The 24,552-nt window shown below is 40.8% G+C and overlaps 1 protein-coding gene across 2 annotated transcripts in view; it reads right to left on the bottom strand.

Annotated features, from left to right (window-relative positions):
* The window catches only part of Cblb (Cbl proto-oncogene B), a 163,246-nt gene that overhangs the window by 84,996 nt on the left and 53,698 nt on the right, over positions 1 to 24,552 (bottom strand). For both annotated transcript variants that reach the window (XM_032900287.1, XM_032900288.1), the window contains exon 4: positions 4,393 to 4,539. In XM_032900287.1, the coding sequence (XP_032756178.1) occupies positions 4,393 to 4,539 (147 nt within the window). The remainder of the gene's footprint in view (positions 1 to 4,392; positions 4,540 to 24,552) is intronic.

Genomic DNA, 24,552 nt, shown 5'->3' with positions numbered 1-24,552 from the left:
ACCAGGAACAGACACTGTCCATCCAACTATGCATGCAGATTGTGAATAAATATTAGTGCCCACACATTCTAAGACATATGCCAGGCCCACAAAAATAAAGCTAAATGAGAGTCTGGCTTCACATAGACTGCTGTGCCTCTTGGGAGTTCCTCAGCTGGGAAACAGGAATGGATCAGTACCCAGTAAGCCAGAAGAATGGATGGGAACCTGGGTGCTGAGCCCTATCAGAATGTGGAAAAGCATTTCAGACCGTCTGTCAAGAACCCTCCAAAGTGGATAGAAGAGCAAGGGTGATGAGGCACCCAGGCAGGGCAAAGAAAGGTAACAGAGTGAAGTGCAAAGAAGACCGAGACGTGAGCAGGGGGTAGCACTGGGAAGCTGATGAATAGATGGTTCTTTGTAGATGACCTAGGTGCGTGCTTTGGGGGTGGGTGAAGCAGGGGGAGGGAGAGAGAGAGATCGACCTTTCCTAAGGCCAAAGGCTGGGCGTGATCTCAGAGCCAATATTCCTGAAAGCAGTTCTGGCAGAGTTTGGAAAGATTGCTTCTCCTTTCCACAAGCTGCTCTGATTTCAGAAGCTGTGACTAAAGACAGCAGGTCCAATGTAAAGGCTATTACAGCAAGCCAGGGAGAGCCTAAACTTCAACTTGAAGAATAAAATTGGTGACAGCCAACCAGCAGACTGAGCACAGGGTCCCCACTGGGAGAAGAACGAAAATTGCTGAAGGGGTTTGTGACCCCATAGGAAGGACAACAATATCAACCAACCAGATCCCCCCCAGAACTCCCAGGGACTAAACCACCAACCAAAGAGTACACATGGAGGGACCCACGGCTCCAGCTGCATATGTGGCAGAGAACGGCCTTATTTGGCATCAGTAAGAGGGGAGGCCCTTGACCTGTGGAGGCTCGATGCCCCAGAGTAGGGGAATGCTAGGGTGGTGAGGCAGAGTGGGTGGGGGGGGCACATTTATAGAAGCTGGGGGTGGAGGGAAGATGGGTTAGGGGGTTTGTGGAGGGGAAACAGGGAAGAGGGAATAATATCCGAAATGTAAATAAATACAATAACCAATTAAAAATAAAACTCGTAATGAATGCATTAGAAGACACCCAGGAGAATTAAAAAATAGCCCATTGGTTCTCGTTGAACGATAATTTGCTTGAACACAACCGATGAAATCCTAACTGCTACTGGTCCTGTTTAGAAAAAGACTCCAGAGTGTAGGCACTTTCCCCCCACCTGGATTAACAGTTATTTTTTCTAGATTATAAACTTATTCCAGAATATGAAGATTTGTAAAATTTATTTTGACAGATTTCTTCAATAATATTATTTTACTACCACTAATATATTTCTATTATCTCCTGGTGAATAGAATAATAAGAAGTAAAGATAAGGCTAACCTTTTGAAATACTAAATGGAATTCCTAAAACTCTGGCACATGCAGGCGCTTCTGTTGCCTTTGTCATGGCTGTTTCGTGTTCCCAAAGCTCACAGCAGAGGAAGCCTACTGGCTGCCAGGCTGAGCCCCAGGCAGAGATGAGGACTACAGTTTGAAAGCTGGTTTTCTATTCCCTGCTTTCATAAGGGCTGACCTGAAATTATATTTATGAGTATCATAACATCTTATGAACAATGGGTTATTTTCTATTTTAATTCATTCTAAATGTTTTGTTAGAAATGACTATCCCTTTAGGGAAGTAAATCACAATAACAGTCATTAAGCAAAAAAACAAAACAATTTATAACATTGTAATCTGACTGTTTGTAGAGACAACCTCCTATGGGCCTGTTTTTGAAAACAATACTATTCTGAAGTTTAAAGTCATTGGAAGATTAAGTGAAATCATTTTCACTTATCATCATAGGGGAGAAGCAACAGGAATGCTCTAAGATGAGAACCAAGTAAATATGAATGACTTGGAGCATGATGAAGAGAAAGAATTCAACCCGTGGGAAGTTCCACTAGCCATGCATCGTTGATGAATTAAAAAACCACAGGAATTACAGAAAGACCAAGGAGCCATGAGGAAGGCTTCTCTAATAATCTCGCAAAGGTGTTGCTCATTTGATAACTCTAGTTTTACATTTCTGCATTGGTTCTGGAAGTAGCCTGGAACTGTGTGCTCGCTCATCCTAAAGGGAAAAACGTTAAAGGCAATTTACAGTCTTCTTAAGTCTGTAGACTCAACAGGCAGTGAGAGGACCGAGGAGGTAGGGAGAACACTTGGCCTGTAGGTTAAGTGATTTCCTGACCTAACAGTTCTACACAATAGCAGACCCTTGATATCTATAGCTAAGCAGGGAAAACCCAAAGTGTCTAAAATTCCTAATTCCCTGTGCTGTGAGGTGTTAACAAAGTAAATATAACTCTATAAACAATTGAGCAAAGTTGTCATTTCTTAGGAACCTGCTAACAAAGCACTTCATAACAAAGCAGAATTTTCAGTTTTCAAATTGAATTTCCGTGAGCAACCTGTTCTTTATATTTCCAGCTGTAAGAGAAACGTTATTTTGAAAGTCGCCATGTGTGCTCTGGGTTCTCAGTGTTAATACAGGAGGTGCCAAGGCTGGCATTCTTCCGGAATCTGCCTCTTGCTTTACAGACTCATACATATTTCATGAGTATACTCTCTGCTTCTGTAGTTCACATTACGAGAGCAGGATGAAACCATTAATCCCTCACTTTAAATGGATAGAGAAATGTTATGAATAGCTGGGTTTCTAGAACCCAGAATGTTCATACTACTGGAATAAAATGGTATTTTGCCCTTTCGCTTCAAATAGTCCGTTTTAATATTAGAAGTGAAAAAAAAAGGATTCAATATTCATTTCAAGCCAAACTGGGAGTGGAGGCACACACCAATGATCCTGGCACATTGGGAAGCAGCCTGAGGATGACCTTAAATTGCAGGCTAGCCTAAGGTACATGGTAAGCTCCTTCTCAAACAGCAAGCCAAACTGTATTTCTGAAACCAAAATACTGTACGCACATTAGCATCACTGCTCTATAGAGCAGTGGTAGAAGCTATATAAACCAGGCATTTCATGACAGAAAGGGAAAGACTCAGATGAAAGCAATCCTATACTCACCGTCTGAGAGCACTGAGCAGCTCAAAGCTCAACCCAACTTTACATTTCTAATTCACATTTCTAAATTCACAATTTATGTGACAGACAGTGACATCTACCCTGTTTTCCCAGTGTAGAAGCCACGGTCTTCCTCCCTGCTGGGCAGCATATTCTAGGGTCAAGAGTAGCCGAAGGCATTCTTTGTAAAGGGAACCATAAGAAATCAGCGAAGAAGCATTTGCCACCTTTGTTGACAAGGGACATGTTGCACGAAGGTTTTCAAATGTTAAGTAAGTTGTGATGTATTCAGACAATCATTCCCCCGCACATGCCCTGCCCGTGGACATTTGTATCTGGGTAAGAAGTGTTTATTAGAAACGTCTTCACCTAGTCTTCTCTTGGCAGCTTCCTGATGACGCTGGCAGCGCAGCCTTTGTTTAAACATAATGGGATTTTGTGCAACAATACACAGAAGGTGTAGCAGAGTGAACTAGGGGGTTTCCTGCACTTTTCTTTTGTTTTGTATTTAACTTCTCTAAACTCAACATGCTCCTCCTCTAAGAAGGCGTCCTTTTGGTACCTGTGGATGCCTGTGTGTATTCATACATGAGGAAGGCTGAGGTAGACAGAGTGTGTCTTTCCCAATCACTCTCCACCTTATATGTGAGGTAGGATCTTTCCTAGCACCTCGGGGTCACCACCACAGTTGGTCTAGCTTGACAATTTGCTTCAGAAATCCCATGTGCCCCTGGCCTGTCATGGCCACCAACAGTTATGTGGATACTAGGAAATCAAGCTCTGGTTCCTGCTTGCACAGCAAGCTCTTTCTCCTGAGCTCTCTCTGCAGACTTATTTATGCTTCTAAAAGTAAATGTTTCCCTATACCTTTCATTTTAATATATCTCCTAGATGAGTATTAAATGATAAGAAATTATATGCACAAATTATTTTATGCATTTTTGCTTCCCAGAGCCAAATGACCCAATAAATTCTCTCAGAATATAAATTCTATCTAATCTGACATGTACTCTAACAACAAAATTTATGTGCTCTGTTATTAGCATGTAGTTTTGTTGACTATCCCAGGAGCAATTACTGTAAACACTCACCAAGGTTTGGGGGCATAGCTCAGTGGTAAAACACTTAAGTAACAAAAATGTCCTTGCTCAATCCTCATCAGTCAATGAAAAAACAAACAAAAAACAAAAACAAAACAAAGCCATCAAATCTTATTAAAAATACCAAGTATTTCCTCTATATACTCAACTAGGTGACTCTCAAAAGATGGATACAGACTATGAAAGCAATTTCTACTCACTTGTCTCCAAAAAACTTCCTCCAGAATTCGGCAGCATCTGCTTTGGTGATCCGGAAGTTATCTCCCTGGAATTGGCCATTGGGAAAGATCGCCTTGATTTCTGCCAGCATGTGACTGAAGATAAGGGACAGCTTTGTGAGATTCCGTCTGTCAAGGACAAGAGAAAAGGGGAAGGGAGGTAAATAGATGATGCATGGAACCTTTAATGGGAATCTATAGTTAGAAATATTTGGCATATATAAAGTTGAGTCTTAGTAGACAGTCGTGAGCCTAAAAAAGGGTTAATCTCAACCTGAGACTCATCTAAAATAATGTTTCCTGTTCACTTACATTCTTTTTTTAACTTATTTATTTATCTGAGTACACTGTCACTGTCTCAGACACACCAGAAGAGGGCATCAGATCCCATTACAGATGGTTGTGAGCCACCATGTGGGTGCTGGGAACTGAACTCATGACCTCTGGAAGAACAGTCAGTGCCCTTAACCACTGAGCCATCTCCCCAGCCCTTTTTTAAAAAAAAAACAAAACACTTATATTCTTAACAGCTTTCTATTTTCTCCTTTAGCCACGTGTTTATTTAACAGAAACACAAGCATAAAAATCATGTAATTTGGGGTTGGGGATTTGGCTCAATGGTAGAGCGCTTGCCTAGGAAGCGCAAGGTCCTGGGTTCGGTCCCCAGCCCCGGAAAAGAAAAAAAAAAAAAAATCATGTAATTTCACTCATTAAATTCACTGTTTAATGAGAAAGATAAACCCATGGAAAGCATAATCAAATATAAATGCTAAGACTGATATATATATATATATATATATATATATATATATTATAAAAATAAGCACACAACATAAACTATGTTGAAAGGCCTACAGTGTCAGTGCTAGATAACCAGGAAGCAACTGAAACACAGAATATTAAACAAACTTAATCTAAGTTTTACATTTAAAATTGACTTTACTTTTTCTTTTTTTTTGTTACTCACAATCACTAAGCAAAACTCACCCCCTACACACATACTTATTTCTGTTTTGAAGCTTAAACTATTTTGTGTGCATATGTGTGTTGGGGTCCAGGGTAGGGGCAACTGCCTCAAGAAAATGCACAGGAAACATAGAGCAATTTAATTTGCTATACAGAAAACTTTTTATTTCAACAATGTCTATATTTTTTCTTTTCTTTTATTTGATATTTTCTTTATTTACATTTCAAATGTTATCCCCTTTCTAGGTTTCCCCTCTGGAAAGCCCCTATCCCATCCCCCTGCTTCTATGAAGGTTTCAGCAATGTCTTTGTCACTAAAATCATGCTGTTTTGGCCATTTTTTTCTCCTGTATCTATACTTGATGACAGTAGGGGGAGGGGGGTCTTAGAAGACAAGGTGTAATATGTACCCGTGAGTAAAGATGGAAGGTACTAGTCTTCCTAAAACATGTTTAAAGATATGTAAGATAAACAGAGGGAAAAGAAAACCAAATACTCAAGAAACAGGAGAGCAAAAGTAAAGAGAAAGTAATCAAGTATAAATTGTGTTGTCAGGATATCTTTAAATTCAAGGGAAATATGAAAAAGTCTCATAAAATACTTCATCGACCAAATTTCACTGCTAAGGAGTCAGAGTTACCAATCTGCAGATTTACTATCAGTGTACACGAATAAATCCTTATTTTCTGAAATACATCCAGGCTGATGTTCAGTGCAACCTGATCCAAGTACGAATCTGCTGCTGAACTGAATCTCTAAGATTGACCGGGCTGTCCCATCCAGATTAAAATGACAGCAGTCTTAAGACACGCATCCTAGGAGACAGAAAGCAAACTGTTCTGCTCCATAAAAGCAGTAAACTCTGTGCTCCCTCAACTGTAAAAGACCTTCAGGATCTGTGCTTGGAGGAAGCATAAAGTCACCGTAGAAAACCTGCAAGGAATTAAGTCCCATTATCAGGTGAGGTAACTTCTAATTGACACATAAGAAGGAAAAATAAGACTATGGTTATAATTAAGATAAACCAACTGTTCCCCATTTTCTACAATGCTTGCCTCCATCCCCTTGTGTCTTTGTTCTTTAATCATATCCAAGTGTTTTTCATTTTTCCTTGCTACGTATAAGTCTGAAGCATGAAGCCAGTGATTATTACTAATCTTGGATATCTGAGCCACAGGAGATCAAAGAGGATGGAGTGATTTAGCTTGTCCACTGATGACGTGGACATTAAACTTTAAAACAGAAATAAGAAGAGTGTTTAGATTTATAATCTAGAGTAATCCACAGGCTCTGGCAGTCACTAATACACACATAAATAACCACTACTTTCTTTGTGTGTGCAGCTCTTTTACCTTCAAATGGAATATAATTTTATCAGGCTGCTTTGCATGGCTTGATACACACACACACACACACACACACACACACACACACACACACACAGAGTTAAAAGTATTAGGATTTGTCGGTATCATGTTATTTTAATTTTCATATAGGCCAGAATTTAGAATTTTATCATATTATATTTAAACATACACCCAGTGTACACACCCCATGTATATGAAAACTCTTGGAATATCATTGCCAAAGACATTGATTTATTAAGGTTATAATTCATAGTAAGATAGTGAAATATGCTATCTATTGTCATATAGATTTAGTGTCACGATAAACAGGTTCTGACATTTGTGTATTTTCCTATGCAGTAATGCTTTATGTAATTCTCTAACAAACTGCATTCTAGACACACCGCTTTTAACAACACATCACCTTCGAAATAAAGTACAAAATGACATTATTTCCAACCATTAAGCACAAAGGGAGACAGAGAGCATCACTGAACGCGTTCTCTGCCGATGAGCTGCTTGTTCCCATCACGCAGTCACTCCACGGTGAGACAGCTCTTCCCAGACCATCTGACTTGCCGCCATATGATCAGATGATGACTATTTAACAAGGGGTCTCATGACTAGTTTGTATCACTAAAACTCTCCTGGCAACCACAACCAAAAAGAAGAATTCTGTTCACAAAGACTTGACAACCTTACAAATACAACTCAAACCATCACAGATTGAGACTTTTTTATTTGTTTTGTAGGGAACTTTGTTCATTAAAAAATATTTCAGAGTAAAGGTATTTTGAACACCAGCCAACCAGAAAGGAGATGGAAATATTGACTTAGAACTATTAAAGATGGCAATGTTGCCATCTTCAGTAGAGTGAATAAATAAAACCAAGTTTCTTGTTTAATAAATTGTGTCCAATGCATCCATAATGTCACGGCCATCACCGAAGCAGACACACTTCTGTCCTAGCTTCAGTCTATTACCCTGCATCCTCTTTCAATGGTGTCAATCAACTTCTTTGAAATTCAGGCAAGGTTGTGGAATGTAACTGAACTAGAATGAATAAATGACTTAAACTGAAGGTATTTCACTGACTATGGTAAGTCTAAGTAGGTTAGGTAGTTCTAGCCAACATCATAAAGGACGAAGAATAAATAGTTTGATACAGGGATACATAAAGCTACTTTCAGTGAACTTTGGCACAAAAAGTCAAGAAGAGAACATTATGATAATTCATGACAGTTTACTGGTCCACTTTAATTATGGCTATTAGGACTTAGTGAGTTTCTGTTGAAAATGAATTAATATCAAATTTTCATTGGTGGCATCCATGAAATATGAGAGATGCACAACACATATACGCTAATGAGATTGCATGATGCTGGTTTCCTACATTGGAGAAACAGATGTCACAAATCAAGGAGAAAAAAAAAGGCAGAATGCTGAATTAGTCAAAAATCATTAAAAGATTTAATTAGTGAAGTCTAAACTTCATAAGAATGTGCTGCTTTGGGTAGAATAAAGATATTTTATCCAAAACTATTAATAATTCAGTTGTCACATTTAAAAACTAGAGCATGTGCTTCTAGCTGTTTACAAGGTGAAGCAGTCTAGCATAGAACCAAAGACTCACATGAGGTTCATAGACAGAGGCACTTAAATAGAAACTCACTGGATCGAGTTAAAGAGCCATTTCTACCGCGTTGGTGATGTGTGTGACGTGTGATGCCTCCATGACAGCAAAGAGTGCTCCTGACTGTTGTTGACCTGGGGCACTCTCGTGCCTAGGGAAGGGAGGAGACTTGGCTGATGTAAGTCCTACCTTTCAATTCTCCCTTCTGAAAACAGTCTATTATTAGGAAGAGGCCTAGCAGTCTTACATACAACTGACTTCTTACTCCCTCCCTCTGTCCAAATACTAAGACCTGTCAAAACCTCAAGGGGACTAACAAAAAAGATTTATCTTAAAAGTCCAATATGCAAGTGAAACATCAGAAGAAATAAGTGGAAGAATAGTTATTTACTACTGAAGAGTCAGTATTTACTTCCAGCCACAGGCAAGCAAGGAGGAGGTCCAGAAACAGACTGGAGCAGAGGCCCCTGCAACACCTATATCAGCTAGCTTCCTGGAATCTGTGCAGTGATGGTTAGCTTGGGGAGAGAAAAAAGACAAGCAAGAAGAGGATACAGACGAGAGCGAGGAATGAAAACATAGTATACTGATAAGTAGAAAAAAAGTTATGATAAATTTCATTGTTTTGTGGGCTAATTAAAATATTAACAAATTAAATATGGAGGTTGATTATAAACTATAAAAAGAAATATTAACCCAGAAGACTGCTAGAACAAAAGCCAAGCTCAAATTTGTAACCCAGAGCAGAGATTCATCAGAGCAGAGATTCATAGCGGGCATTCTTTTATCCCTACATATCTTCTTCTTGCATGTGTTACATACAAGTCTCCATTTGGGCAAAGTCGATAAAAATAAGGATTCTGCACATGAGAAAAAGATGGGTCAATAAGAAGCAGCTACAAATGGGCGCTTTACCATCACATATCTAAAAATCCTCAGGAGAGTTTCCTAAGAGATTCAAGTACATGAGGGGTAGTCATTCAAATGTCCTACACTAGAGTTTAGCCCTGCAGTCTGTTACTATTGGGTCCATATCCTTACTCTGCTGCTAAGTTGTAGTTACTCAGCCTTTTGGAATCAGTTTCCTCATTCTGGAATGCTACCTAAAATGACTGCTCCACTGAGATTTTGTAATGAGTAAGTGAGATAAGGAGCCATGGCTCTGATAGGTGTAATGAGAAGGTATGGCCAATGAAGAAATTACAACCATTAAGGTGGGCAGCTTCTCTTCCCTTTCTAATATAGATTTCGTCTATGCAACCGACAGCCATAGAGTATTGTCCACACCTTAGGAAGACTGTAGTACTCACTCCACACTCAGGAACAATTGACAAGCGCTAATCCATACATTCAATCATTTATTCTGCAGATCTCTGTGCGTATCTATCACATGCAAGGCTTGGTCTCAGGACTAAGAACCCAAAGATCACTACACTTAAAAGGGATTGGGGATCTCCAAAGATGAAAAAATACACGGGAAACAAAGAAAGAAAGAGACCTCGAACCCCCACAAGAGCAATCATCTGAGAGAGGGAATGAAAATTCTCAGGGTGGTGCAGAACACTGCCTGTGATCAGGTTCAAGGAGGGGTGTGCTGGCTCTGGGGCTGAACACGGTTGTTCTCACAGGCTTTGGAAAGTTCTAGGATCTCACCAGCAATGCTCACAAAGAGAAGGACTATGGTGAATCTTATCTCACATATTCCATGAAGCTCCTAAATGTTTCTTTAACACTGGCCATTTTAACTTCACAGAAATGTCAAAGCAGGATTGTCACTGTGTGTTTGCTGATTCCTACTAACGGTTTTATGTGGAAAAATTTCCATGAAAATCTACTAAAGCATTATCTGAGGACTCTCACTTTTACCTGGTTTAAAGGCTTTAAAACCTTACCTCAGGAACATAAATAACCCTTCTTTTCTTATTAGGCATCTGGTCATGAAACCTCATCTGTGACAGGTCCACTTGTCTTTAAAATGTAGACCAGACTGCTATTGCAGGAAAAACAAAGAGAACACACTTCTTTCGTTCCCCTGAGGTAAAAGATAAAGAACAAGGAAAGGTCTACAGGCTAAGTGGGAAGTTGTGACTCGATGAGATTCAGACACAAATATTCTGAACATGAATTATTGGTTCTTTTTCTTGAGAGAAAGAAATATTAGAAACTCAAGTATAGGCGTATGACCTGAGGTAAGGTGCCGGAGAGTTGCATCACAAACAAAACAAACGACTTCAGCAGAACAGCAGCTGAAAACAGAACAGTAAGCATGGGAGAGCGACGGCTCAGCAGGTAAGATGCTTGAGGCCAAGCCTGACACCCTGAGCTTAATCCACGGCTCTGACTGACAGAAGTGGATCGACAGAAGTGGATCGGCTCCTGCAAGTTACTCACTCATCTCTGCATGCTCACAGGCACATAAAAAATAAAAGTGAAATAAAAATTATAAAAATAAGAAACCAGATCCTCTCTGATGCTGACACCCCACAATAATCTACTGTTAAAAACGGAAGGCAAAAGTCAACCCTGGAGTGTGGTAGCTATCTATACGATGCCCATTTGTTTTATGGCTTCTAATCCACTTTAATTTTAAAAACAAAAATACATAGGCTACTTCACCACATGACAAAGCCTTATCACAAGCACATCAGAAAAAAGATCTTAAGTTTCCTTTTACTTGGGACACTCTTGAGCCTACCAGTTTTATTGGTTTGTTTGTTTGTTTGTTTGTTTGTTTGTTTATTAGTTATTTTGGTCCCATCAATGATGGTTTTCCTTGTGTTTTTACTCAATTAAATATAGTCTATAATTTTTCGGTATTTTTAAGAACATTTACTGACCCGAGGGCCAGCTGCCTTTCCTTCTTTCTTTCAGAGTTTCTTGAGTTTGTCCCAAGCCATCCGCCAGGCCCCTTCCCATTCCCTCTGGCAGTCTCCCCAGGCCTTTCTGTTGACTTGTCTGCACCAGTCTCATATCACAATATGCTTGAGACATCACTTCCCCAACCCTCCTCACCGAGTGTTAAATGCTCCATTTTACCTGCCCCTAAACGGGTTTCCATGAAGGGTAATGAAGGTCACATTATAGAATAAATAAATATCTGATGATGAAGCGATCATAACCTATTGTAAAATTAGAAGAAAAGGTTTGCTACTGCCCAACCCAGTGGCCAAAACAAGAACCCAGATAGAAATGTTACATATGATCACACACACACACACATATAGAGAAACAGACACACGGCGATAAATTCTATAAATAAGGCTTCCAAGCCTTGATAAACATTATTTTCAAAATTAAAATAATATATTGCTTAATCCTAGAATCAGAATGAGAAAAATGCTAACTTGCTCTGTGAGCTCAGAGAGCATCGTATGTTTTCCCATTCTAACTTCTATCTTTATGGCAAAATGGAATTTCACCAAGCAGATGGAAACCAGAGCTGCCACTCACATGCAGTCTGTGGGGACAGAAGCGACAGAAACACATCTGCCCTGCTTCCTGGGGAAGCATAAAGTTCCCCATCACACTAACTGTTCCACAGAACCTTCTTCTCATGTGGAAATCGGGAAGTGTTTCCTTAGAAAGCCTGCCGCCTCATCTCCACACTGCTGCCCTGGAATGGAGCAAGGGGAAGACAAATGACGTGCAGAAGTGCAAAGGCCACTGCAGACTGCCACACTGACGAATGGAAAGACATGAGACTCGTGCCATCCCACAGGTATCAACCACGGCTCCGTGTGTGACAATCAAGTGGTACTAATTTATCATACCAACCCCAGGTCTATTCATGGCAGACATAACCAGATATGTGTGTCACATCTCAACACTGGGAGACAATGGAAGAAAGAAAAATGAGATGATAGAAGCCAAATTAAAAACAGAAAAGCCATGCCAGAACTTTCTCACCCACAAGATAATTCATAAACAGTGAATACATAGGACACAATATTGACAGCAGTAATCTCTGAGAAGCAGACTCACTACAGATAGTTTTTCTACTTCTTTATATTCTTTAAATTGTCTTATCTTCAACAAGGAACGAAAAGATCCTTGAAAAGCCAGTCCACTGATTTCCTTTTTAAGGCAAAGGCCAGTGTGCTTGTAGAAGGGTAAATGCACTCCCGACCATGCTCAGGCCCCACCATCTCTGGGCCCCACTGGCAAACCAGCTTTGGTCTTCACATCAAAAAGCCTTTCTGCTCCACTCGCCATAAACTACCCAGAGGAAGGAACGCTGAGAGCCGGATTCCTGCAAAGAGCTGCATTCATCTCTCCCCGCTAAAGCTTCACGAATCCTACACGTATGTTTTCCTAGGTCCTTGCTTCCAGAGGAGGGTTCTTACATTCACACTCCTAAAATAAAAAGCATAAAATACAATGGAGAAACACTTAGGCCCATGTCTAAAAATGGTTCACGAAAGAATAGGTTCTGAAGTCTCTTTGATAACTTTATCTATTTTTATAACAGGCTCTAAAAAGTTATACAAGATGCTCTTAGAAACTTTTGAAAAGCCTCTGACTTTTGTAAAGTTTGTCAAATTAGTACATCACAGTGCACTCTGGCAAACATTAACAATGAAGATAGAGCTACTTGAGGTCGGATGACACTGCTGACCATAGTTTCTTCCACTTACAAGAAGACGGAAGATAGGAAAACAGTTTCAAGAGGCATTATCACACAGAAATTCCGTGAGGATATGCCGGCCAGTTATCCCTCTTCCAGGGGAAAACTAAAAGGGCAAAGATAACGGAGGAAAACATCTCTAATCACCCACCAGTTCTTAGGAGTGAAGCTCCTCTGAGCAAAGGAAGGAAAGTTGCAAACAAGAGCACAACAGACACACGTTTCTAACCCTGGGGGCCTCACAGGTGTAACTTCTGCACTGCGAGGTGTGACCAGGCCCTGAGTCAGTTTCTCAAAGAACATAGCCAGTTCAAAGGATCCAGCATATACTGGGGAAAGCACAGTGCAGGTTACTGTAGACTCTAGATGTGGGTCTTCTGGGAAATGTCTCTCATCCATAACATCTGTGAGATAAGGCGGTGGTAGAACACAGTCAGAGGCGGGCCAACAGGCAGTGGGATGGTTAACATTCTGTTGTGATAAACAAGAGGTACCTACACAAGTCTGCCTTGAAGAACCTCTGTGGTACAAGCAGCCTTGTGACTGCACTTTACAAACCGTGCTAAAGTGAAAATACTCTCCTGTCAACTTACAGACTCTCTTGTCCCCAGCATGGCTGGATTAAAGACAGAGACCCTAACACCAGGATGCCAGGAATCGAACACAGAAAACTGAACTTATTGTAAGCACAAAACCTGTCATTAGCTCATCTGGAAGCCTTCATTTTTACTTTGTTCTGTACAAATGTTGTCATCTCTGTCATTTCTTTTGTATTTCCTTTTTCAACAACAACAAAAAAAATATCCATGAATAATGTCTGCTCTCAAAACAACAAAAACCACAGAACAACAGTAAAGAGTGGTCAATTTGAAATCTGTGTTTCATGTTAATGAATGGTAAACACTAGAATATTGAAACCATATGAAAACTGTAGACTGTGGCAGAACAGAGTATGCCCACTGGGAACATGCAGCTTCAAAGGCTCTGTTTGGTCTTGGTAAGGAAGTAGACTAATATATGTAATGAGGGCCGGGCAGGGCAATGTCAGAATTTTGCCTCTCATCTTTCCCAACAATTGAGAGATACTCAGATCTGGAGAACATGCTCTTTTGAAGCAGCAGAGGGAGCATATGATAGCTACACAGAAATGTCATCCAGTCTGACTGAAATGGGCTAATTCCTCAAGTCCATTAAACTACCCTCAGGTATTGGCTGTGGAATATAAGGAAAGACCCAGGTAACCTGGTCTGTCAGGAGAGTCAGCACACCCAGTCATCAAAACCTCTATGTGGGTCATCAAAGCCACAGCTAGCATTAAGCTTAAACCACTTAACAACTGTGTGGGACAGGGCACCGTCTTATCCTCTGTACGCCATGGTTTCCTCATCTGTTCTATACACATTGTAACAGGACTTAACTTAGAAGATCAGCGGAGGTTAGAGATGGCCAAAGATTATTCTGTCATTCTTCTCATCATGGGGTACAAGCCGTTTCCCTCCCTTTCTATCTAGAGCCTTCTGGCCTGATCTGCTTTGGCACCCTTCAGGCTTGGAGATGATATGTGTGAGAGAGGATCTCAAGAGACCAAAGACTGCCTGTCTCTTTGCATGTGCCCCTGGGCTTCACTGGGAGGAAGTCAAAGCAAGCGTGTAGAGAAATGCTTCCACCAGCCCCCAGCAGCAAGGCAGCACTGCATGTTATGCATGGCTTCCCAGTGGATCTTCCAACCGAACTAATAGTCCAGCCAGCAGGACATGAAGATAAAGCATCCAGTACACAGTAATATGCATAAGTGAGGGCCAATCACACCACTGAGTTTGGAATGGTTTGCTAAACAGTGTACTGGATTAGGAAAATGATACACAGTAGACCTTGGATGTTTATTGTTTCTATAGCTCATGATGCCCTGACAATTTCAGATCTGTAATTTGGAGAGGGATGGAGGAATTTAAAAAACTGATTGTATATAGTGAGACACCTTGGGAATAAGGCCCAGGTCTATATTGCATATAACTTACAGATAAGATTACATACCGTTCTAAATAATTTACATAGTGGGGAATTTCCCATGGGTACCATGATGTCACCATGCATAATTCTTCAGATTTCAGCATTCAGGGTTGTGAATTTCAGTTACTCATTGTCAGCTTATACTGAACAGTATTATCAGTTAACAAGGACTAAAAAAAGATCTTCCTTATTTGCAGAGGGGTACAGCCCCAGGATATCTAAAGCTACAAATAGCATGGATCGTATGTATGTATGTATGTATGTATGTATGTATGTATGTATGTTGGTTTGTTTGTTTTGATTTTCCTTATGTCAGCAACTTTTAGCTTTTAGAGCATACTTAAGCCCCAGTGAAAATATGGCTAAGCTAGTCCACTGACTTATACTGACAAAACAATACAATTGTTTCTGTAAGTTTCAAGTACTCAAGCAAAAGCAGAGAAGATCCTGACATTGACTAAAAGGTAAACAGGGACATGGAATGTTTCCAGATTTTATAGCAGTCCATTAATTGAGCTGCCATTTAAATCTGTGTCTCTTGAAGATAAATTAACATAACCATATTTGACATATGTCTAGATAAGAAATCAGCCTAGATGTTGGCTTGTCTAGGTGTATTCACTCACACTAAAAGGGGTCTCGGTTTAAAAGTCAAGCACTATTAATCCCTGGCGTACCAACACTAACAACATACTTTTCAAAGAATGATTCTTTTAGATCTCAACTGGCCCAAACTATGAAGCAACAATTTCAAAAAGACATTTAACAATGCTGCTAAACAGACCTGCTCCTGTCCATCCCAAGGAGATGACTACTCAAGAAGATGGCTTGCCATGCACAGCAAGACTGGCTGGATTTCATTCTTACCCAAAGTCGCAAAATCAATCACTACTTCTGTCCTGAGATAGGCATTTAAAATTTAACAGAAACTAGATAAGTCAGCGTATTTGGAAGAAAATAATTTTAATCTTTCAATTAAACCTTAGAAAGATGAAGAGATTATATACCAATTTATAAAAAAATATATTTCTTGGGTAGGTATGACATATTTAACTATTTCTTATAGGTTTCAATATTAAAGGAGAGGAGTAAAGCTCCAAGCAGTACACAGAGATGAGGGCTTAACACAGCACTAAGTAATACTTTCACATCCTAGGTCCCTCCCTTTGAGTCCTGAGATTCTCTCACCTCCCAGGTCTCTGGTACACTCTAGGGGGTGACCCCACCTCCCACCTTCCCAACAGTGGGGAGAGGGACCGTGATTCCAGCAGTGAGGTGCACATGGTCAGGGGCTGAGAAGGGACCTCCCATCCAATGTTTCACAAGGGGCACCTCAACAACAAGGAGCCCTTGGATCTTGGTGCACACCTACAAACTTTGTTTAGAGTACAGATGGATTGTGAGGAGAAAGACAAAGCTCCGTGTCCCCGCTAGAACCCACTCTACACTCCACAGTCTAAGCAGGCAAGCAAATGAAAACAGCATCGCAGAGAGAGGCATGCAGAGCAGCTGAGGTCTCCAGAGCAGAAGCTCTGGCTTGGAAGATGCTCGGCCCCTGGACTATTACCATCTGAAAGGGTCTGAGATAACACCCTGATAGACTTCTGAAAAGATGGGTCTCCATTTCAGATACCACAGTAATTCTCTCAGTTCCAGTTATGAGTCACCAGACGAACATCTAGTGTGGTGAAGAAATCCTTTTCTTCATGACTGAAAATAGAATTCTCAGCTGAAGACCATCAAATTCAAATGCACAAGAGCGGCCCATCAGGCACCAGGCCGTCATGTTACACTCCCTTGGCTAGTCTCCAGGCAGGGACAGTCTTCAAGCTCTCAAGTACATACCCAGCCTGATTCTGCAGGGTATGGTCCAGTTTGCTCAGACTGTAGCTGAGTATTGCAGTTCTTCATTAAGAGCTTTGTGGCTCCTGTAGATAGTTCTTGTGTCACTGTATAGCACAAAACTCCAATTTCTAGACAACTGTTCATTTTCTTGCATGGAAGTGTAGTGCTGCAATGGCCTGCATCCACTAGTGTGGAACCCAGCACTTGGTTTGCAAACAGAAGGGGCATGCAGAGTGCTTGCTGCATCTAATTTTTTCTCGCCAATATCGAGCTTCATCAGTGTTCTTCCAATACAACAACAAATGTTTACCATGGAGAATGAAATATTTCTTCCTTTAGAAAGAAATGCTCAACACTTGGTTTGAGGCCAGCAATATCACCAGCAGTCCAGGGTTATAAACATGCAGAATCTGAGGCCCCACCTCAGAACTACTAGACTAGAGCATGAATATCATAAGTTGGTTTGTGTCTAAGTCTGACACCTGGAAATCACTGGTTAAGAGGAAGCCCAAAGAATTTACATTTTTCATTTAAATCTTTCATTTTCTATCATTCTTCTTGTAAGACAGCATATAGAGTAGCCTTGGTCTAAGGTCCTAAAGATATGTGAAAGATTTCATTGGGTCGTCCATCATTCCACAGCTGGCAGTCCCTTGGTGACACAGCCAACGTACTAGAAGCCCGCTCCCATCACCCGTGGGCGGTAACACCGTTGCTCTACAGTGTATTGGTTTCAACTCGGACTTCAAGGGCAAGGCTTACCGGACTTTCATTTGTCATCCCTCTTGCTCAATCACCCGAGAGACTCACCACAGTACTTGAAGGCCTTGTCCTGGGACAGTCTGTACTTTTTACTTTTGTAAATACCAGCATCAGATGGCTGATCCCCAAATCACCACACCCCAGTTTAATCCTGTAAGTCTCTGTTGGTTGATAACTCAGAACCTTCTGATAGAATACCATTGTGAGATGACAGAGAAAGCAGGGGGTGTCTAGTTTCCCTCCTACTGGTAGAGGGCATACATCCCCGCTCTGGGACTCCTGGGATTCACCTACAGCTTGTCTAAGAAAGGAGCAAATTCTCAATAATGCCTAAAAGCCAGTGATCAACCCCGTATGGCTGGTCCTAACCTTAGCCTTCCAAAGAAGAAAGACCAGTAAGTAACATGTGCCAGTGATACATGAAACTGTCACAAAAGCTGTCATCTGTAAATGCAGCCTACTTTCCTTCTCAGACTGGACTGTTCACACTGCTGTACATCTTCTTCTAACTTAGTATCAAAGGGAAACTGGGGACTGGGTCCCTGCTTACTTCTTCCAATAAATGTCCTTAGAAAATGTCAATCAAGTTCTGCTACCTTACTTTGTCCCAAGGACAGTAAATCAAGTGAAAGACTTTAGTGTAGCCTATGGTGGAGTGAGGGACACACGAGTCAAAGGAGGAAAGAGAGTAGCAGAATTTGAAACCAGCTGCTATAAAAATCCTCAGGGAGGTGCCAGTCCATTCTACAATGAAAAGAGAGAAGGTGAAAGGCAGGAAGACATTCTTGGCAGAGCTGGCTTAGAGTAATAAATCAAGGGTAAAATTAACTAAGACTCTGCCAATCTGCCATGCAGGAAGCATGGCTACGAATACAGAGCAATTGATGAAGTATTCCATAAACCACTGGGTCCAGATGCTTTTATTTACAGGGCTCTCAAATGCTCAACAACGAAAATAAGGGAAAGTGACACAGGAGTCCTATTTATTTCTCCATCAAATGCATTAGCATGGGACCTATAATCTCTTTGTCACTACAGAATGCTTTGATACTCTAAGAACAAGGGTAAAGGCTGCAAAGGAGAGAATGCCTTCCTTTACTGGGGAGAGATTTAGCTTCACAGAAGACTCTCCAATGCCAGTTCTATCCACCAGTGCCAGTCCTGGGCACAGACAGATCCTGGATGGATTCTCAGTGTCCAGCAGCCTCCTGGTGTAATTCCACAGTCAGGGAATCCAGTGAGATACAAACCACAAGTTTAGAGAAAGAGATGAAAGAAAAATGTCCATGTCAGCTCCATCAAACCTGAATTAAGAATGCCCCGCTAACAACTGGTTGCTATTTTCCCATGAAACAGCAGCTCGTGACTTTTCAACTTGGAAACCGACCTGCTACAAGGCAGGAAAGGTCAGAATCAGATAGGGATGCAGAAACCAGGGAATGAGACTTGCGAGAAAGCACACATCTAACATTTAACACAAAACACACACTTTCGGGGAGATTAAATTGTAAGTTGGCAAACTATTTGAATTTACTGCTTTTATTGCTTTTGATGAATTCTGAATATTATGTTAAACTTCTAGCAATGTTAGTAGAATAATCATTATTATAACAGGGTGCCATAATTAACTTGTTACCAGAAGTCAGACTTGCTAACTGAATACCGCAAATATCCCATAAGAACAGTACACCCACATAGCCTTGCTGGGAAGGTATATTTCTTCAGAGATTGCAGATATTTACAGATTATTTTGAAATCTTCTGTCAGGACATTTTTAGTTTCAAAGCTGTATACAGAAGGAACCTCAGAAATAACTTACTTCTGTTTTCTTATTACAGAAGTACAACTATAAACTCAGAAATTCTGTGCCCGGCCAATACAATGTCCCTAAGCAGCTGAAGACTAAGAATGACCGGGTGACTACCCGGTGCACTGAAGTCACACTTACTCTAACATCGTTTCTTGGCAAAAGGAAAATACTTTCCTGTGGGCTAACCAATTAAGAAGCTGTAACTCATTTTTTAAATACTCGAATTGTTAAGAGCAGGCATCATGTACATATATGAAAATGTATAGAAAATATTGTGTATATTCTATTGAACAAGAATGCATAAATGTCCCACAGCCCAGCAATCACGTGTGTGTGTGTGTGTGTGTGTGTGTGTGTGTGTGTGTGTGTGTGTGTGTGTGTAAGGAGCAAATTCTCACTAATCTCCATCACTTTCCATATATCAGAAATATATGTGCATGCTAAACAACAACAAATACATACAAGAACGTTTATGACACTACCCAAGAGAAATGTCCATCAACACCGCAGACGAACTATGAACATGGCAGAATACTGCGTAGTATCAAAGGTGAGCCAACTGCAGCCAATGACACACAATGGTAAAGAACACACCTCATAATCAATGCCCAGCAAAACAGTCTCAGAAAGGGGCAAGATGGAGAGGAGTTAGCCAGATCCATTTTCCTTTCACTGGGGGAAGGAAGGAAGGAAGGAAGGAAGGAAGGAAGGAAGGAAGGAAGGAAGGAAGGAAGGAAGGAAGGAAAGGGAGATGTCATGTGTCTTCTTCACTAACACCCAGGAGCACACCCTGGGACCCAAGGTCCCTACCAGCTCTTCCCTACCAGTCACTTTCCCAACAGTTTTGCTACCTAGAGCTAAAAAGAAAGCGGGTTCATAGTGTTGTTTTCTTCAGTTTTGTGGTGACTAGACGATATTTTCTTAATGCATCTTCCTTCCTTTGACAAGTTCAATTACCAAATTTATAGTCTAATTTCACTAAAAATCCAGTATCCCACGAAAATACTGATGTGGATATGCAAAACACATAGGCATAAGTACATCTGATCTGACCTTGTAATTTATGTCAATTTTTAATGTGATTGAGATATTAGCAACACCTGATTTTATCAGTACAAATTTCTCTTGCATAGACATCCCTAATTTATGCTCATGCATGCATGGGGCTCTGCCTTTTCATGAGTCCTACAAGGCTGGCATGAAGGGCCTTTTCCTTGTGCTTATGCATCTGGAGGAGAGCAGCTGCCATTCATCCCTGAGCTCCCTTCGGGTGCCATGGACAGAGCTAGCCCATGCCAACTCCTGCTTAGTCCAATTTTCAGGTGGGCAAGCTTTCATCTTTCAGAAGAGGCCAGCTAGATTATCACCGTCTCAGCAGATTACAAAGCACCTGTTTTTCCAAAAACCACCACTTCATGTTTAGCTAAACTGAACAGACAGAAATAAGGCCCTATTTAATATTTTTCAAAGCCTGCGATTTCTTTTAAAAGTCACATGGATATCACATCAGTCTGAATTCTGCTCTTGTGGATTCATTAAACAGAGATAAGTAGGCTACAATTTTAAAGAAAAATATACAATAGGTGGATGAATGAACAGTTTCTCGGTTTCTTGTTTTGATTTATCTTTAAAACAACTCAAAAGCACATTGGAGTCAATAACTGTTTATTGCCTTTGGGGTTCATAAAGGAATGACTAAGTCTGACCCTATCTAGAGATTTGAAATGTTGGTGTGTGGCACTGTAAGTGCTCAGAAAGCCATAAGGAATTACTACAACTTCCTCATCTATTAACAAGAACATCTGACCCCCAAACCACAATAAAAACAGAGAGCAAACTGTTTGGGACACGAGCTGAGTAAAGGGAGAGTCGTCTGTCTGTCCTCCCCCATCTGTAGTCAGAACCAGATCTTAAAGGCTGAGGTCAGGTACGGGAGGGAGACTTCCTCTTTCAACGCTGAGAAGTGACCCTTTGCTTCACCGCTCATTTTCAGGGACAAGAGTTTATGCAAACCTTTGCTTTCCAATGCAAAGCTGTAGCTACATGTTACAGGCCCTAGATACTTGCCAATGTTTATGTGTGTGGTGGTGTGGGTGGGTGGACGGGCGAGATGAGTCAGAATCTTCCCACAGAGGCCTCAATGCCCTTCACATGATTCTCAGAGGCTACCCACCTTACCTTAAGGCTCTTACTACTCAGTAAAGGATCCCAAGTTGTAATCCATCAGCAAATATGTATTGAATAAATCACAAAGTAGTAACAAGCTCTTCTCTTGCCTGCATGCATTACTTTTTCTTTTGCGTCTTTTATAGAGAGATAGAGACCACTGTTCTACCCTTACATCAAAGCTGATCAGACAACTTCTTAGGCCAAAGAGCAATTACAACGGAAACAGACTGTCCAAGTCCCAGGATCCCCTCTGCTGTCAGCTCGTGCATCGCAATCATGGCACTGTGCTACACCATCCTTACTGAGGGGACACACATGGAGAGGAAGCTCCTAGCATCCTTCTGCGGCTGCAGACAGAGTGAGGCCACTCAACGCCATCCACCATAGCGGAGCATCACAGACCACAGGCACCCCACGGTCAAGCCACTCGGGACAACAAAAGTGTTCTTTGAAGCGATTAGACTCGCTGCCCAACTGGAGCAAACTAGCCTTAGAGAAAGTTCTGGCTGTAAATGCTCCTGGCACAGTTATCAAGCATACACGATTACATCCTTTTTACCATCCTGTTCTTTATTTTAGGCTTTCAGAGGGGAAAAAAAAAATATGATGATCCTCTCCTCCTGAAGTGAGCATCAGATGTCATGGTTGTCGTCAGAAAACCTCCCTAGTGCAGCTGTTTCTGAACTTTTGGACCGGACTGAGAATATGCTTGTCCAGCAAGTTCCCCAGAGCTGTCTTCATCTCTGATAATTCTGCTGCTCTAGAGTTCACACTCTGCAAACCGCTGCCCTAGGTTCATGCTATTAACTGCATTCAGCAGATAACTGTTCATCACAGCCTGTGTCCATGAGATGGTAAACTGAAGTCTGTGAAAGACAATAACCCTGTTTAAATATAGATTATAGATAGATAGATAGATACATACATACATACACACACACACACACACACACACACACACACACACACACACACACACACTGATACGGGCAGTGTGAGAACTATCAGATGAAACTATAGCAAGGGTTGTTGAGTATGTGTTTGATGAGTAACGAGATATAGACAGAAACAAATCAAAAACACCATGCTTTTTTCTTCTCACTTAATACCCCAAATACACCTCTTTCTAAAAATATGGGCTATGTAGTTAGTCTATACTACTTTCTTAATATTTCCCCTCTCATACCTCTGAAAGCTCCATTACTAAAATGCCAGTCTAGTTTCTACATTGCAATTAGGTTACTGATAAGTCATATGTGGAGCAGTAACCCTGACCGCAGGAATATGGAACTTTGTCCCACAAATGACTCATGTCATAACGTGAACATTACAGTTCTGCTGTGGAATTACTAACACACAGACCCGGCCTAACACAGTCTCAGTTGCCTTTGTCCTTCGTTTGATTTTCTTTCAGACGATGTGGGCAGGTATAGAACACATGACTCTTCTAAATCTACCTCCTAATTTCCTGCGTTTCATCTCTAAGGTGAAGACTATTGGTTTTGCTATGAATGTTCATATTTCATTTCCTGTGTTAAAATAGATAAGAAAAATAATGTTTGTCATTTTCCTGGACTAAGCCAAGAAGTGCCACATTTTTGTGAGTTCCTTAGAAACAGCAGAGCTTATTTTCAAAAACCTTAGATGTCCTTATTTAAAAAGAAAAAAAAAAAAACCACTTAAGCAATCTAACGATTGCATTGTGGGGGTCTAAGGGGTATCACTAACTATCTTTAACTCAACTTCAGACTCTGAATCTGCCTTAAGGGAAAGAAAAGTGTTAGTAATAGTCTTGAATCCTGCTTGCCAGAATCACCAAACCATTTTACAAATCTTCTGACAGCAGCAAACCCCTGTACTATATAAGTAAAAGCCTCCCCAGAAAGGTTGTTTAACCTTCCCAGGGGGTTGAACAACTCAGGGGTCTCCGGCATCCTCAGACTACCTGTGCCACCTCAACCTGGGCTGGACAAACATTTCACCGGAGGGGCAGGGAAATGCTTACCGTTAAGAAGACCTAATCGAGTCCCTGTTTGCCTGAGCCCAGAAGGCACCCAAGTTCTGGTGTGACTTTAAACATTCATTATCCTCTATGTCTCATCATGACCGGCAAGACTAACAGGTTCAGCAGACAAATTATTTATTTTAAAAATTTTGTATCAAAACAACACACTCATTAAAAAAAACCCTAGAATTATATTTTAAAAGTCTAGAAAAATGAAACACATGACATAAAAAGAAGTGCAATGTACATATTAGTTAATTACTACACAAACCAGCAAATGAGTTCAACAAGAGAAATGATTCAAGAAAAATTATTCAAAGCAATTTTTGTACCCCAGTTATTTCTGATCCATTAAGTTTATATAATAATTTTAAAGATTAAGAGAAAAGAAAAAAATTCTACACCAGCAAATTAAAAAATATACTCCCAGGTGGGGAATGCTGGCTCAGCTGCCCTTTCAGAGGACACAGGTGTGGTTCCCAGCCCCACATGGCTGGTCCCAACAACCACCTGTCACTGCAGTCCAAGGGAACCTGACAGCCTCCTTTGACCTACACCAGTACCAGGCACACAGGTGATGAACACACATACACACATGCAGGCAAAATATTTATGCATATAAAATAATTTAAGAATAAAAAATTAAATTCCTGGACATGGCCTTTTGAACACATTTCTTAAGTATTTAATTGACAAACTCTTGTCCATATACACAGAGAACCACTTTCAAAGCCCTCATGACTTGGGCTAGTTAAATGACAAACTTCAGAGAGGATCAGCCCTTTCTTTGAGGCAGAAGTACTAGCTTATTAATAAAAATAACCTTTACAGCACTTGCTAAAATGGCTTAAAAGGAAGCAGCAATTACTATGAACAGATAAGTGGTCTAAAACCTTAATGGCTGCCAAAACATAGGTATGGGGCATTCAAACCAGTTAATCGCTGTGTTAAATACCACACTTACAGAAGTG

This window comes from Rattus rattus, chromosome 4 (genome assembly GCF_011064425.1).
Source record: "Rattus rattus isolate New Zealand chromosome 4, Rrattus_CSIRO_v1, whole genome shotgun sequence".
NCBI lineage: Eukaryota > Metazoa > Chordata > Mammalia > Rodentia > Muridae > Rattus > Rattus rattus.
Note: the sequence above shows the minus strand (reverse complement) of the source record. Positions and strands in the feature narration are given on the sequence as shown.